General features: G+C 34.4%; 1 protein-coding gene across 1 annotated transcript in view; it reads left to right on the top strand.

Moving 5' to 3' along the window:
• AHI1 (Abelson helper integration site 1) overlaps positions 1-18132 on the top strand; it is a gene marked incomplete at both ends in the record, with an annotated part of 198861 nt that overhangs the window by 105562 nt on the left and 75167 nt on the right. The window contains one exon of the mRNA XM_080700129.1: positions 12476-12531. Within this exon, the coding sequence (XP_080556255.1) occupies positions 12476-12531 (56 nt within the window). The remainder of the gene's footprint in view (positions 1-12475; positions 12532-18132) is intronic.

The following is an 18132-nucleotide window of genomic DNA, read 5'->3' as shown; positions in this document are numbered from 1 at the left end:
AAACTGAGTTAGCGCAAGGACCCTAATTAGAACTCTGTGTTGTCTGTATCAAACAGAACAGTATTGTCTACAGTAACTTCTTATAGTTCTTAATGTTCACTGAGCTTTTAAAGGGAAAAAGTTAATAGCATAGTAAGCATACTTTTGAACTTCTCTTTGCTTATAGTTATGGAAAAATTCTTCTAAATCTTGTGCTCAATGCTTAAATTTTTATTTCTCCCCCAGACTATAAACTATATATATATATAGTGGTACTAGGGGCTGAACCCAGAGGTTTTCTACCTCCAGGCTATACTCCCATACCTATTTTATATTTTATTTTGAAACAGGATCTCACTAAGTTGCAGAGAGCTTCACTAAGGAGCTGAGGCTGGCTTCGAACCTGTGCGATCCTCCTGTCTCAGCCTCCCAAATGCAGTGATTACAAATATGTGCCACCACGCCCGGCTTTAAATTATATTTTTAATAAATCAGACTGGGAAAATGGGTTCTTTGTTTTTATTTTGTTTTAATTATAAAGGATATTTAATTCTGTACATTCAGGTTTGAGCAATGCAAGATCACCCATACATTAAGTACAGTAAGCAAATAAAAATAAATAACAAAGCAAAAAAGATTAGTAAATTTCCATCACTATGACAAAATACTGGAGAGAATCAACTTATAAGGAGGAAAGATTTACTTTGGCTCATGATTTCAGAGGCTTCAGGCTGTGATTGGTTGGCCCATTGATTCTGGGCCAGTGGGGAGGCAGCACACCATGGAGGGAGCTCACGGTAGAACAAAACACACTGCTCAGCTCATGGTGGCCAAGGAGCAAAAAAGAGAGAGAGAGGCTAGGTCCCAGTCTCCCTTTTGAAAGCACACCCCCAGTTATCTAACTTCCTACTGCTAGGCTCACCTCCTGCAGGCCCCACCTCCCAGTAGTGCCATCGCTGGTAACCAGACTTGCAACACGGGACCCCTGGCTGACACTGAAGCTCCAAACCATAACAGAAATGGAGGGGCACAGGCATCTGGGGAGCGGGGCTCTGGTTGCTATTAAATTGGGTAGTCAGGGAAAGCTTCACAAAAAAGCTGGCACTTAAGTCAAATTTTACAGAACAAAGAGAGCAAGCTGTATTGTCTGGGAGAATAGCATCACCAGCCAAGAGTGAAGCCAGAACCGTACTTGATGTGTATTTTAAACTGCAAAGGTCGGTAAAGCTGGAGTGGAAGGGATGAGAGGAAACATAGGCAACAGCAAGACCAGGGAGATGCCACAGGGCTAAATCATATGGAACCCTCTAGAAATGAGCTGGTAGGAACTCAGCCCCATCTCCAGCACTGGCAGCAATCACTGAAGGCCTAGCCTGAAAGGGGGAGGTGAATGGGATTGCAGAGTTTGATATTAGCTATAAGAAAAATGAACAAAGTATACTGTACAGTGTGCATATGTACTGACAAATGCTGTGTTGGAGGAAAGAATAGGCCTCACAGAGAAGGCAGTATTTAATTATTATAAGATGAGAAGGTTAACAATTTAAGAGTATTAGAGGCATTCCAGCTAGGAGGGCCAGCTACAGAATGAGTTTAACAATCGAGGAGGGAGATAAAGACTGAAGTAAGGTATTAAATGGTTAACATGGAGATCTGGAACGTGAGCAGTTGGAGATAGAGGAGTAAGATTGGTGAGGGTAGCTGAGGCTTCCAATCTAGGGAATGAGTAGATGGCATTATAGAAATGAAAACTGGAAAACATAGGAGCATCGGGAGAAGGATAATTGTGTTTTGGATAAATTGAGTTTGAAATTTCTGGTATAGTTCTGAAACAAAATACTTAATTTGCTCACTCATTTTAACTTAATTTATTGAATATCCTACTATAATAAGTCAAGCCAGTTGCTAAGAACTATGCTGAATGTTTTGAAATAGAGGTTTGGAGCATACATATAGATCAAGCCATTGTAACACATAAGATATTTGAATACACAGAAGCAAATGAGAAACTAGAAGAGGCTATGGAACGAAGAAAAAGCAAGAATTTAACACTATTGGGGTGACTCAGAGATAGCTTGCATGTTTGCTGCCCAGAAAGACAATAAAGAAAAAAGTGAGGAAGCGGGAAAATGCAGGAAGCTTCTTCTGGTGTCATACATCATTGTTTTTAATTCTTCACTGTAATGGGAAATCTAAATAAGAAGGGAATCCTAATAATATGTCCTTTTATCCTTTTGTACTAACACATGTGATTCTCAAGGTGCTATTTCTAAAATTATTACTATTACTGTTAAAGACAGATCACATTTTTTTTAATGATTTAACACACAGAATTGAAGTTTATTTGCCTTCCAATATAAAAAAATGCATGGCAGATTTTATTAGAAACATACCCGGCTCCTTTGATTGAATACAGTGTGTTACAAAGGATTTTGTTGAAACAGACTTCAGTCTGTTATTAGAACTTACTGAGGAAATAGAGTCAAATACTAAAAATTGTCTGCAGTTCTTGGTGGTTTTTAAATAAAAATGAGCATAGTAGGTATTTGGCTAATTCTTGATTATCATAACAAAATTATTTGGCATTAGTGTAAATCAGTTAAAGATATCCTAATTTTGAATATTGATTGGATTAGTGAATTTAATTTTAATAAATATCACAGAACATTAAAGACTAGCATATTCTTGGACATCTTCCCAAAAGATGTTAGTGAACAAATAACTCACCTAAGATCACATATCTGATAATGATCAGAGGTAGTCTTCTAATACATGCAAAGTATCTCCAGAATCAAGATATCAATTTATTAAGATTAGTATCTTAATAGCTGTCCTTTTAAACAGTATCTAAATAGCTGTCCTTTTAAATGCATTTTTCCTAATTGTAAAGGAGCAAAAACTAATGAGAAAGGATTAAATATAACTCATATTTCTTATCTGAAACAATAATTTTTCCAGAAAAATATTTTTCATTAATACAACAAATGTACTAAGTCAACCGACATATAAAATGTAGATATATTATAAATTATAAACATATTATTCTAATGTATTTTTTAGCTTTCTTTTAACTTTAGCAAAATGGTTGATAAATGCAGTGTTAGAAAAGGGGTGGAGTTTTTGGTTTGCTGTTTGTTTTCAAATAAAACTAAGAACTTTTCTCAAAAAGTCTGCTCACTCTGCCTATGTGCAAGATTATGTTCAAAACATTGAATATTTGCTTGCCTATAATATCACTAAATGTCTATTCAGCCCTATAAAATTCTCCACCTTGTTTTTAAATCTTTCTAAACCACAAACTGAAGAAAGTAAAAAAAAAAAAGGCCTCTAAAATCACATTTGTTTTTCTTTCTGAAAACTTCATCATACATCTGATAAAAATATTTTTTCATACTTGGGAGGCTGAGACCAGAGAATCACAATTTAACTGCCAGCCTCAATAACTTAGCAAAGTTGTATTCCAAAATAAAAAATAAAAAGACTAGGGATGTAACTCAGAGGTAGAGTGTCCCTGGAAAGGAAGGGAGGGAGGGAGGAAGGGAGGGAGGCAAAATTTCCCTATATAATCACAGTACCTTAACCTTATTTCACATATTAATGATAATGCTATAATATCATCTAATAAATAGTTTATATAATTATCCCTAATTGTTTCAGAAATGTCTAGCCGAGCATGGTGACTCACACTTGTAATCCCAGCATTTAGGAGGCTGAGACAGGAGGATCGCGGTTCTCAGACAGCCTCAGCCTCTTAGTGAGGCCCTTTGCAACTTAGTGAGACCTTGTTTCAAAATAAGAAATAAGAGCCGGGCTTGTGTTTGTAATCCCAGAGTTTGGGAGGCTGAGACAGGAGGATTGCACAGGTTCGAAGCCAGCCTCAGCTACTTAGTGAGGCTCTCAGCAACTTAGTAAGACCCTGTTTCCAAATAAAGTATTAAAAAAAAATAGGTCTGGGAGTATAGCCCAGAGGTGAAAAGCTCCTGGTTTCAATACCCAGTACCACACACACACACACATACACACACACACACACACACACACACACATACACACACACACACACACACACACACACACACACTAATAATAATGATAAAAATGACTGGGGATATACCTCTAGTAGTAGAGCACTTATCTGGCACATACAAGACCCTGGGTTCAACCCCAACTACAGCAGAGAAAGTAGGGAATGGCTAATTGTCTATTTTGTATATTTCAGAATATGTAATGTTTTCTTTATACTGTTTTGCACATTTCTTGTATTTTATCAGATTTCTTACCATTTATATTACTCATATAAATGGAATTCTGTCTTTCATATATCTTCTTCTTTTTTTTTTTTTTTTTTTGGTGGTACTGGGGTTCCTGGAAGCCCTTTTACCTCCGGGCTACACTCCCAGACCTATTTTTGCATTTTTATTTGGAAACAGGGTCTCCTAAGCCAGCGACCGCAGCTGGCTTCAAACCTGCGCGATCCTCCTATCTCTGCCTCCCAAGCGCGGGGATTGCAAGCGTGCGCCACCACGCCCGGCTGTCTTTCATATATCTTCTAACTTGTTTCAATATGTAAAGGGTATTGATTTTTGAATATTAAATGTTATGTCATACTTTGATTTTTTTATTAACTATGATATCGTGTTAGTTTTAGCATTGATTCTTTTGAACTTTTTATGTATAAAATTATCAAAAATCAAGCTGGGCATGGTGGTGCACACTTGTAATCCCACCATTTGGGAGGCTGAGACAGGAGGGTCCTGGTTCACAGACAGCCTCAGCTACTTAGTGAGGTCATTTGCAACCCAGTAAGATCTTGTTTCAAAATAAAAAAAATAAAAATAGAGCTGGGGTGTAGGATGGAGGTAGAATGCCCCCGGGTTCCATCCCCAGTGCAAAAAAAAAGAAAATTCAGTTCATAATAAAGGCTTATAATCTTAGGAAAGACAACTTTATATTAAACTTAACAAAAAAGATTCCTGCCTTTTAAAACTATATTCGGCTGGAGTATAATAAATTTAACTTCATTCTTGTATAAACACAGGTAATCAAAGGATCATGTTTTCTCTCTGTCATATATAGAGATCCATTGGGACTTCCAAAACTCACATAGTATTCATAGGTGTTAGTGTTAACTGGAGCCAGTAGTTCCAAAAATGTCATTAAAGGGAAGACAGAGATTTTTCAGGTCCTGGCACAGTGTCTCTTGTGTTCAGACATCCTGTGGCTGTTTCTTGATAATATATAAGGTTGCTACTCATGTATTTTGACTTTGGGAAAAAGCATATTCTTTCTCGGTTTTATTTCATAATGAATCTGTTACTGTTTATTCTTTCTCTTCTGGATCATGATCCTGAATTGAAGGTTGGTGATATTCAGGGACACTAAAAAACATATAGTTTTTAGTTCAAATTAGTTTTAGTTGGCTAAAATACCATGATCTGACTAATGAAACAAAATACTGAAAGTGTTTCCCAAGCAGCATAATTTTTTTTCACTATTTTCTCTAGAGTATTGTACTATCTGGATAATAGTATAGAAAATAGCATAGTACTATCTGGAAAAGAGTATAGTACTATCTGGAAAACACATTTTAAGTAATACATTTTATTTCTATAGAAGCTTAGAGACATTACCAAAAAGGAATAAGTAAATTAAGGTTTTTGAAAGCAATCCCATAGGATTGGGGACAGCTTAGTGGTACATTTGCCTAGCGTGCACAAGGCCCTGGGTTCCATTCCCAGTAACACACGTACCACCACCACCCACCACACCACACCAGGACCTTCTGTATTTCAGGAATTTGGGTTAGGCACTGTGAATACAAATGTGAACAAAACCAGCTCTGAAACACAGAGGCCAAACACACACATGAATGGATCTGCAGGGTCTGTGATGTAGAGGCATGGGTTTTGATCATGATACTTCTATTCATTGGCTGTCTTCCTTGGGAATATCAGCTGTCTTCTGATTTACTTTCTGAAACATTGGTAAAAATTAAAAACAAGTTCATGATCAGTAAGTAAAGGGGGAAAATGACCAAAAATAAGAAAAGAAGGGAAAGGACAAAAACATAACTAAGTGGAAACGGAGTTTTGATTCTAATTTATATGTACAAGGTAAGGACTATCCTTCTATTGTAATGTTGAGAAAACCTCACAGAAACAAAAATTTATCAGATATGTGCATATAAAGAAGCCTAAATAAAATAAATCACAAAGAGGAATGAGCCTTACTCTCTAAAGGAATAAAAGCCAGCAGCCACTACTACATGGGAGCATTTATGAAGATAGAAACAGAGGAGAGCAGGCCTCTCTAGGCAGAGAGACGGTCAAGACAAGGAGAAGGCGCTGAAGCTGTAAGGACCCTGTGGCTGGCTGAGATTGGAGTTGGAAAGATCCGGAATGTGAGTCGGCTTCACCCCTCAGTTCTCCCAAGGCTTGGGGAGAAGGTAGATTGGAGTTGGAAAGATCCGGAATGTGAGTCGGCTTCACCCCTCAGTTCTCCCAAGGCTTGGGGAGAAGGTAGAGAACTCTCATCGTCTCTAGGAGTTTAAATTCCAGAGTCCTCTGAGAAGGACTTACCTCACTTTAGGAATACTTAAAGTAGTAGGGTTACTAAAAGTAGCAATTGTGACAACAGGCCATCACCAACCCCTGCCAACTCCTGATTTGAACAAGAGATCTAGCATCCAACCTTTCTGAAAGAGGAAATAATTAAGCTCTTTTGGGGGAGAGATATTTTCTATTTTATTTTCTGCTAATTATATGTTCTAACGTTTCTAGCCTACAATCAGATTTATGAGGTATGTGAATAAGCAGAAATAAGTACTCATGATCAAGAGAAATTAATAAAAAGAAACTCACAGATGACTGGAATGTTAAAATTAACAGATAAGGATTTTAATATAATTTTTATTATATGTTGAATAATTTGTGAGGAAACATGAGCAAAATAAATGCAAAGATGGAGAATTACAGCAGAGAAAAATGGGAACCCCAAAAAAGAAACTTCTGAAAATTTTAGACCTCAAGAATATAATAAATGGCATGGCAAGAAAGTTCATTAAATAGGCCCAACAGTTGATAGGGCTCATTGAAAGAAAGGATCACTGGATTGTGGAGTAAGACCATTTACATTTTTTAAATTACCCAATTGAAGCACAGAAGTGGAGGGGAACCTGGGATGAAGAAAATGCCACATCTGTGTACCCCTGGGAAACAGACTAAATATGTGTAATTGGAATTTCAGGAGGATAATAGAGAAAAGAGTTGAAAAAATAATTGAGGAAATAAAGTGCTAGGTGTTTTCCAACTCTAATAAAGGATGCTAACCTCTAGCTCATCTCAAGAAGTGTGAAAGCATACCAAGATGCATCTTAACTAAACTGAAGAAAACAAAGCATAAAGAGAAGATTGCAAATGTAGCCAGAGGAAAAATAAAGTACTGCACTCAGGGAAATCACAGTGAGAATCATGCCTTCCTTCTACAAGAGACAGTGGAATGGAATAATCTTCAGAAAGATGTCTGCCAACTTATATTTCAATACCCAACAAGAACATCCTTCATAAGTGAATGCCCACTAAAGACTCTTCAGGTAAAAAGAAAGAAAAGGAAAAGAAAACTATTACCAGCAGATTTATATCACAGGAGATCAAGGGAAATGATCACCTGGCCTGGTAAGAGTGAACAAAAAAATACTAGCAAGGTTAGAAATGTAGGAAAGTATGAAAGTCTAAATTTTAAAAATTCTCTAAAGGACTACTGACTTTAAAACAAGTCTACACTTCTTTGGTGATTTACTTTGATACATTTGTTTGTGTACCTCCTGCGTTTTAAAGAGGCTCCGTCCTCCAGTATTACATACCCTCTGATTGGTCACATTAGTTGCTTCACTATAGGGCCCTTTCTATAGCTCAACCTCTTCCTGTTGCCCTTTTCCTCCTAGTTATTGCTGATTAAGAGAAGCGTCTGATTTATATTTTCTGCGATATTTCTCTGTGCATGCTGCGTTGCAAGTACCAATCCCACTCTTGATGGTCCCAGTAGTGGCCTGGCTACTCAGTGGACTGATCCAGACCTCGCTGGCTCAAGCGGCGGCCTTGCCTCATGGATGGAGGGAGGGGGAGGGAATGGGATGGGGGCTGGAGGAGGGCTAATTGGATGATGTGTGCTTGTATATCCTCTCAAGTCTTGTACTCCAATGTGATTGATATATGACTACAATGCACCAATTTAAAAAATAAATTAATTAAAAAAAATAAATATATAAATATATGATATTTTCACCTAAAAAAAATAGAAAAAAATTTTCTGGTAAGAAAGAAAACAAAAAGAAATATTGAAATGTTATCTTTAAGTCATCAAAAGCTTGGTATCAGACAAATGAAACTGTTATGAGAGATTATCATTTTTAATTTTGGATAAATTGCTATAATACTAGATGTCAACCACTAAGCCAAGCATGGGAAGGAGGGATGGGGAGGGAATGGGGTGGGGATCGGGTGGGGGCTGACTGGGCGATGTGTGCATGTATGTCTACAAAAGTTTGTATCCCACTATGATGTATGAATACAGTGCACCAATAAAATAAATAAATAAATAAATAAATAAAATTAAAAAATAAATAAATAAATAAAAATACCAGTATGATTAAGTTACTTTCTGAGCCACGTTGAATTAATATTTTTAAGAATGTTTCCCCTTAACTCACGTAATTAGTCATAGCAACCAAGAGTCAAGAGAGTGATTACCAGCCAATTATTAAAAATGTGACCAAGCAGATTGCAGAGTACAATAAAACCATCATGGATGCTTTACACAACAATAGCAGAACCTGAGTCTGAATCAACTGATGAATCTTTATAGACGCATCTTCTTGTTGCTAAACTGTACAACTGACTAAAAATAAAATCACTTCATCTTTAAGAGTTATACCTGAGATTTTGAAATGCTGTAATTTTTTTGTAGTTTCTATGTGATGTTTAAATAGTAAAATAGTTCATTAAAGAATGCATATAAAAAGTGGGAAAAAAAAAACAAGTCTACAGACAATATTTTGTAGCATTTATAGCACAAGTATAAGATAGCAATACATAAAGGATGGTAGGGTAAATAAAATAATAGTGCTTTAAGGTGTTTACACTGTCCATGAAGTAGAAAAACGAATTTAAGGTATGCTATAATAAATTAAAAATATATATTGTAACCTCTGATGAATCATTAAAAATATGAAGACATATAGCTAGAAAGCCATTAAGGTACACAAAATATAATGGTAGAAATTTCAAATTATTCTAAAAGAATACAGGAGAAACCAAAATAAATGCAGTACATTAGCAAAATAGTAAACTTATAAAGCCTTATCATTAATTGCTTTAACTGTAGATAGTCTAAGCACGGAAAGACAGAAATTAGCTGGGCATGGTGGCTCATGCCTGTAATCCTAGTACTCTAGAGGCTGAGCCAGGAGGATCGCGTAGGTTTGAAGCCAGCCTCAGCTACTTAGTGAGGCTCTCAGCAACTTAGTGAGGCCCTGTTTCCAAATAAAATATAAAAAATAGGTCTGGACGTGTAGCCCAGAGATAGAAGCCCCTAGGTTCCATCCCCAGTACCCAAAAAAAAAAAAAAAAAAAAAAAAGCAGAAATTATCAGAATGGACAATACACTAGTAGTATTTCTTAGTTTTGTTTATTATTTTTATTTTATTTATTGATTTATTCTGTATGTAGTCTGTATTCTTAAGTTCATTTGGAAGTATTCTAATTTTAAAATATTCTGTGATAACTTGGACATTTTAACTATAATTCTACACAGTTAATATATTTAATGAACATACATATTTATCACTTAGAACATAAGTACAAACAATTGTATTTTCATCTTTTCCAGAAAATAATGATTTTCTTAAAAACAGAACCAACAGGATGTGTATATATACAGAGACAGAAAATGATTGATTGATTGATTGATTGATTTACATTTAAGGAATTATAGAAGCTGGCAAAGCCAAAACTAGTGAGTGAAGAAAGAGCTATAATTTAAATCCAGAAAGAGTCTATTAGAGTTCTTTCTCTCAGAGGTCAGTGACTTTCTTAAGGCCTTAAAATGATCAGGTGGTGCCCACTTATATTATAGAGGCCAATTTATTTTACTGAAGGAAATTTTAATCCCATACCCCCAGATTAATGTTTAACCAAATATCTGGGTGCCATGGTCTAGTCGGTGGTATATTTATCATGTACAGTTAACCATTACAGCATGGTACTTCTTTTGAGCTTTCACTTAGTCTTATACCTTAATAAAAGTGAAATAAAATAAAAATACAGATTTCTTTAAATTTTATGTAAAACGAGAAGCTCTTTTGGAATATTTCCCCTTAGGCATCTTGTTTTCTATATATTTCTTATTGAAACCTTATAAAAACACATGATTATATTTCTAAACATTCCCATATGCAATCTAAATTTAACTTTTGGTTTTATTTATTTATTTATTTATTTGGTGATACTGGGGTTCCTGGAAACCCTTTTACCTCTGGGCTACACTCCCAGGCCTATTTTATATTTTTATTTGGAAACAGGGTCTCTTAAGCCAGCGAGGCTGGCTTCAAAGAACCTGCACAATCCTCCTGTCTCTGCCTCCCAAGCGTGGGGATTACAGGTGTGCATCACCATGCCCAGCCTATGGGTAATCTACTTTTTAAAATTCCAATTTTCAAAACATTCTTTATCTTAACAATGAAACTAAAATAAAGTTTTTTCCCTTGTAATTATCTAAACTCACAGTACAGATTTGGGGGTTTTATTTTTATCATATTATTATTTCTAACTAAAATTACTTTCCAGTTGGATAGGAATTTTAAAATCAGTTATCAGCTTTGGACATTTTATAGCAGGCAGATTTCAGCAGTGAGAACACACGAGTGAAACGTTGTTACTTCCTGAGCCCCAGTGGTCTGACCACTGATTTGAAAGGAAAAGCCATTCCAGACTGCTCTCAATAGTTGCAGCTAGGAAGGTCATAGGAGTGAGGTCTGGGAAAGTGGGAATTTCAAGATTTCTTCCATATACTCCTATATTACTAAAATCTTACAACAAAAATCTGCAGCACCAAAGACTGGGGATGTTTGCAGCTGAGTGGTAAAGTATGTGCTAGGTTCAGTCTCTCCATCACAAAACAATAATAATCTGCATTACTTGAATATTTTTCAGTATGTTTTATTTATCTTTGACTTCATTCAGAACCATTGATAGAAGAGTGTCTTTCCATTCAAAATACCTCAGGGACTTACTACATCTAAGACAAAGCTCAGTTCATTTGCTCTATGATTTTTTTCCAGAAAAGAATGTTTTATTAGATTCTTGAATCATCTTTTATCACTGAATATCAGGGAGCCACTCAATATTAGTTGATTGGATGAAGGTAGTATAGTATTTTATATGTCACTGGCTAACAACAGATATTGAAAGAAATTAAACCTAAATGAAAGTTGTATTTTATAAGTTTTATGGTATATTGTTTATTTTGAATATAATCTTCCAAGTGATAAATAGCAATTGTTTTTCGTTATTCTTACTTGCTCCCTTATCATACTTTGGGAATAATTAAATGTTTATAAAAAAGGAATTAATATATTTTTGAACTGGAAATTTTTCTAATTTCTACTAACAGGCATTGTCATTCTTACCACTAACTAGTCTTGTTTGTGGCAACTTTTAGTGTTATTTGAGCAAAACTGTTCTAATACCCTGACATGTTAGTTTGCTGATAGACAGCGATGGGAAAGTAAATGAGTTCCACAAATGTGTTCATTTTAACTTGAGCTAGACTTTGAACATGTCTCACATATGAGAGGCAGTGTGTTATATTCTTAAAGGCTGTTTATTACAAAGAAATACAGCAGAGGACATGGAGAACAAAAAGATAAATCCATACAGGATAAGAGAATATTTCTCAGGATTAGCCATCAGTGTTACCATTTTAAAGGAGAGAATCTGGGGGACATTTTCCCCCCCTCAGGCACTCCATGGTGATTAAATAAATAATAGAATATGGCATAGTAGGAAGTCAGATCAAAGAGAAATTCAAACTTACTTCTTCTTTTGAGAAAATAAGGAATCAGTGATTCCTTTCATGTTCAGTATAATATTTTATTATAAAACTCGATGACCTCAAGTTAGAAATAAAACTTACATGGAAGAAATGCTGCAGAGTCCAGATAATAGTATAATTTTTTAGCTGAGAGCAGGATATGGACACATTTTTCACTATTTCTGGACACTACTTGAATGAGAAAACTGGCTTCACTAACCTTAAGTCAGATATCTTAGATAAACTCACCATCTTTAACCAAAGAATTCGTGATAAAATGTGAAAGGATCCTGCCAGCTGATTGAGGCTTTTATCTTGTGAGCTGTATGAAGCATGGCTTACTGTCATAGATGTTTTCAAAATTGAAGGCATAGGCATAATAACCAAATACAATTCTTTCTTTCCACAGGGATTATCAGCATAGAAAAAAGGCCTTGTAACCATCAGGTAGATTCAGCTCCAACGGTAAGGCAGTCTCTTTCTGCATTGTTAAAACTGATAAGCTATAAGAATAATACTTGTTACAGTGATACAAAATGTCTCTGTAGAAAACTCTTACACTTAGCCCTTTGCCAAAAGTTACATCCTTACAAGAAAATTAACCTCATCTTTTCTAGATATGAAGAGAACTTTCTAATTTTGTCAAGAGATTGGAAAAAGATACTATCTTTTTATAGGTTGTTTACATTAATTTTTTTATTCTGTATTATTTGCAACTCTCACTGAGTTGCAAAGGACCTCACTTAGAAACTGAGGCTGTCCACAAACCGCCACCCTCCTGTCTCAGTCTCCCAAATGCTGGGATTACAAGCGTGTGCCACCATGCCCAGCTTGTTTACATTAATTTTTACTTTTACAAACTTATGGTTTTGACAAAGTAATGGAACTCTTTGCAAATCAATTTATGCTTTTTAAAAAAAAACATGAAAAATTTAGAGTTATTTAGAGTTAATGTTTATAATAGTGAAAGAACACGTTTCTTTTTTCATATAGGTTACTTTATTATTATAGAATTGAAATCTTATATTTTATTCCTCTTCTATTACTACTACCATAAAAAATACACTTAAAGAATTCATTTACTAAAATAAAAATAAGCTACATGTGGTGATGCACACTTGTAACCCCAGTATTTGGGAGGCTGAGATAGAATGATTGTAGGTTTGAGAACAGCCTCAGCAAATAGTCCTAACTCTCATTCACCTACTGAGACTGTATTTCAAAATAAAAATAAAAAATAGGGCTGGAGGTAAAATGCCTCTGGATTCAATCCCCAGTGCCATAAGAATATACATATATATATATAATGTGATAAAATTAAAATAAGTATTGTAGGAGGAAGACAATTAGATTTTCCTTGTAGTTTATGAATATATTTGTATGAAATATACAACAGTTGCTAATTTCTTGTTGAAAAAGTTTGTAAAATGATGCAAACTTGAGTATAATCTTAACTTTTCCTCCATGTTTCTATACAATAAGTTTTTCATACAATAAGTTTTTCACTTTGTTTGTACAATTTAGCATTTTATTGTGAGAAATATTTAATATACCTTTTCTTAAAAAATAAAAAAATAAAAATAATAGTAAACTATTTGAATTTTATTGATGATTAATAATTGCCTCACTAGAAAACTGACTTCATTTTCTATTTGTAGTTAATCCACAGGATTGATTGATTTAACGTATTTGATAATATATGATGCTCCAAAAAATGCTAGTTTATGAGGAATTAGTCATAAGCACAGTCATAAAAAGTTACCTGTATATAGAATATGTTTCTGTTTTCCTTCAGTATGTTAAAATAATTAGCATAACATTATGTAAGTTTTATTTTTTACTATTAAAAATGAAAGATTAACAACTAAATTATTTTAATGTATTTGGGTAATAGACTCAGTCACTAGATTATTTTATTTATTTTATTTATTTTCAAATTTTATTTTTTCTATAAGTTTTCCTATACACCTGTGTTTCCATTTCTGTTTTGTTTGGACTTTCAAAAACTCAGGACGTACAGCCAGGCAGTTTTCATGTTATCCTCTCCAGGCTGATTGTGGATTCCCACGCTAATAAAATGATGAAGTAATAGAACCTAATTAGCATGAACTCATGGGGAACAGTGGTATTCGTGCTTATAGTAGAGATATATATTTAGTGATATCACAATGACTCCATGAATTAGAAACTAAATGTAAAACATAATAGTTTAGGTTTTGGTTTTCTTCTTGATCATGCTTTTCTAGTTGCACTATCAAATGCTTTCTCCTAATATATCAGTGCCATTTCTACTCTACACAGTAAATTGTTTTACTTTTTTTTTTTTTTTTTTGCATTGCTAGGGATCAAACCCAGGGCCTCATGCATGCTAGACAAGCATCTATCACTGAGCTACACCTCCAGCCCTAATGTCTTTTAAAGTATTTGTTGTTTGTACACACTTCCCAAATCCTAAGATTTTGAATTGAGCCCAACTTCTTTTTTATGTTTTTCTGAGGCAGTATTAGTAGCTGTCTCTACGACAAAATAAGGATGTTCTACAGTACTCTTTCTTCCATAGTCCCCCGGCTTGCTAACAGCCCTGGCTCTTTCTCCTCAACCTCTAAAAGGAACCCCAAGTCTGTTCGTTACCAGTGCCCTTGAGTTCATGCAATAGGTAAAATCTGATTTTCACAGAAATATAGTTTTTCCTAATTTCCATCCTTAATCCTTTTCTTAAAGGGGTTAGGGGGAACTGTTTAGGCCGAATAGGAAGGAGTCTGAAAATTTAATGAAATAGGTATTTGTAAACTCAAACTTTATGCTATCAAAGTCTGAAAAGGAGAGATACCATGAATCAGGTTACTCCTTAAGCCTGAGAAAAAATAAAAATGGAGGGAGTAGCTGAGGATTCCAAATGGCTGAGGCTGGGTCCTCAGTGCCTTCCTGACCCTGTCTTAACCCCCAGTTCACAGCTCTTCCCATTATCACTCCCTCTTCCTGCTTGCTCCAAGTGCTCTGGAGAAGGGATCACTTCTAGGAGAGTGTGGCGGTGCTAGTGAGGGAAATGGGTAGTAGAGAATTTCTCAGACATCTGTTCTGAGGAATGACGTGTTTCTTGATAGTTTAAGTTAGAATTCTGAACGGATTTTTCAGTAAATATGTGGTTATAGGGGATAGTTTATCCTATAGCACTCTAATATAATGCAGTGACCCATAAGTAAATATAGATTAGCCTGAGAACAAAGCCACCTGTCCCTTTGTTCGGTGTTCCTTCTCACTTCCTTTTAACTTTATTTACCTTTTTGTTTTTCTTGTATTTCATGAACCTTGAATATTTTTTGTTTGAATTTATTTTCATTGTGACATAATTAGTACTGTTTTTGAGGTACCATTAACAAAAAGTTAAAAAGAGTATCTCCACATGGTATCACCCCCTCCATCAAAATAAATCAAATCTCTCTTTTTTAACTAGCTATAATCACTTCTTTTATACATGCTGAGCTATTAATTTTGTTCATATCTAACAATACATTTTTCATGTTTTTTCAAAAAATATAAAATATAAGGTAAATTATCTGAATGCATGTACTTAAAATATTTCTCGGTTGTCTTTGCTTAAGACGTGTTTATTATTATTTCATTGTTACCTGTTTACCTAAAAACATTGTGGAAACCTAGTGTCTAAGCCTTTTGGCAGTGTTGTACTGGAAATCAGCCTCATCATTATTTTTTTGTACAGATAACCTGATTGGTCTGCTCATAGATTCTAGATTTTATTTACTTCATACCAAAAGGCCTAATTCAGATTTGATGGTGAAATGCTTAACTTTCTTCTCACTGACGTTTTTCTTGAATAATATTCATTCAGACTCTGTACAATTATAGGAAAATCAAATAGGACATGAGACAATTACAGTATTAGATAACATGAAAAGAATGAGATCATACCACTTTAAGAACTAGTCCCTGCACCTGCTCATAGCCTATGGTTAAGTTAAGGATATTATCAGACTCAGATTAATCAAAGGTCATTGTCCGAACCCTAAAAGGCAGGTGTAAAAGTTAGTTAATATTTAAGTATCACAGGCCTGGGTTCTGTGTTTACTTAAAATGAGAGACTTCTTTGCAAATCAAAGAGAAAGCACAACTAGCTAAGGGAGTGTTCCCCCAAGAACATAGTTAAAACATACTTGCCTTTTGCATTGCTTATTTTGGGCATAAATAGCATGCATGTAAAAAACATTAAAACTTAGTAAACATGTTGAATACATAAATCATTTTAGTGATTTGAGTAGTTTTTTATCTCTTCCAATAAAAACTGGTATGGCCTATTCTAATTAATCACTTTAAGTTTTGTAAAGTTTCTAAATATCGAACCTGTAATACAGAATTAATATTACCACTTTGTTTTTAATTTTTTTCAGTGACACTACAGCCCTGTTATTGAGAGTTATTTTTTGTTAAAAGAAATTTGGGGCATTTTATAAAATTACAGCTTGCATTTTTCAAAAGTCTCCATATCTTTCACAATAAGCTCAAAATGCAAGCTTTCATCAGGATTATACCAAATATGGAAGATTTGCTATTTTTCTAGGTATTCCTTTAATCATTAGGATTTAAAATACTCTAGCCTTATTTGAAATATAATATTGATTCATTATTATTCTTAGTTATAAGACCAGGTTTTTGATGTTTTTATTGGTGCATTGTAATGACACATCATAATGAGATTCAAAGTGATACAAGTTACACACACATCATTTAGTGTAAACCGAGACTGGTTTTACATACTCTTCATTTATTCTGCAGGTATACTAATAAGTTCTGTAAGGGCTGATAAAGAAAGTTTAATCATATAATTTATTAGTAGCAAGCTTCAAATGTTTCAGAATTATTTTGTTACTCTGGAAATATTTCTGAGATGTTCTTGTTGGCTGCCCTCAACACTAAATATATTCATAAAGGTACTGATCTGAATTATAGAAATTAAATTTATTCCAAGTCTCTTTGTGACTGTATAATATCTGTACTTACTCTGCAACGTTTTGAGTTGTTATTGTTAGGATGTTACATTGCTTAGCCAGTTCTTTAGGTTCACAAGATTACTGCATGCTTATATTTTGTGTAATAGACTTTATACATATAGTGATATAAAGTATGGCTGATTCATATTTTAATGTAATATTTTGGACAGCTTATTCATGGATAAATGTATGAATTCAAGTGAAATCTCTTGATTCAAAGGATATACTTTATTTTTCTCCAATCTAGCATTTTTCCAGGAATTCATAATATGTAAACTGGGGTGAATGTGCCCCTGTAAAACTCATAAAATAGAACCTCTGGCCAATCTTTTCCTGTATGTAATTGCAGGGTGGGGAGGAAACTCATAAATTCTAAACTTTTATAACTTAAGTCATAAAAGAACCTGTTTTCACTTATCAATAAAGTAGCAATTCAAAGCAATTTTATTGAAATTCAAATATAAATACAAAATAGGTTCCCTTTTAAGACCGCTTGTAGTTGTCCATAATACATTTTTCTCAAATATCTGTATATTTTCTCAAATATCTGCACATTTTTCCCATATACAGTAAATTATGAAACTTACTTTGATTTTTCCTCATTATTGTACTTCAGTAGCACTGGTGTTTTTATTAGATTTTTTTCTCTATTTTTTTACTTTGTTAAATATTTGTAGCTGAAAAACATAAAGTTCTGCTGGGCATGGTGGAACATGCCTATAATCCCAGTGTGTAAGAGGCTGAGACAAGAGGATCACAGGTTTGAGGAAAGCCTACACAATGCAGAGAGACTCAGCAACCTAGCAAGACCCTATTTCAAAACAAAAAATAAAAAGGACTGGGACTGTAGCTCAGAGTTAGAGTGGCCCTAGGTTTAATCCCACGTACCAAAAGAAAAAATAAAACTTCTGAAATATTCATATTATTGGAAGACTATATGGTTACAGTGGCATGACTGTATACAAACAAATCATATTCTAAATTATCAGCAAACTGGTATACTATGTACACACTCTTGGTTTTATTAGAAAAGTGACCTGTAAACAGTTAAATTGTAATC

The sequence above is a fragment of the Muscardinus avellanarius genome (assembly GCF_963383645.1).
Source record: "Muscardinus avellanarius genome assembly, chromosome: 8".
In the NCBI taxonomy this organism is placed as follows: Eukaryota; Metazoa; Chordata; class Mammalia; order Rodentia; family Gliridae; genus Muscardinus; species Muscardinus avellanarius.
This window is presented reverse-complemented; position numbering and strand designations above follow the sequence as displayed.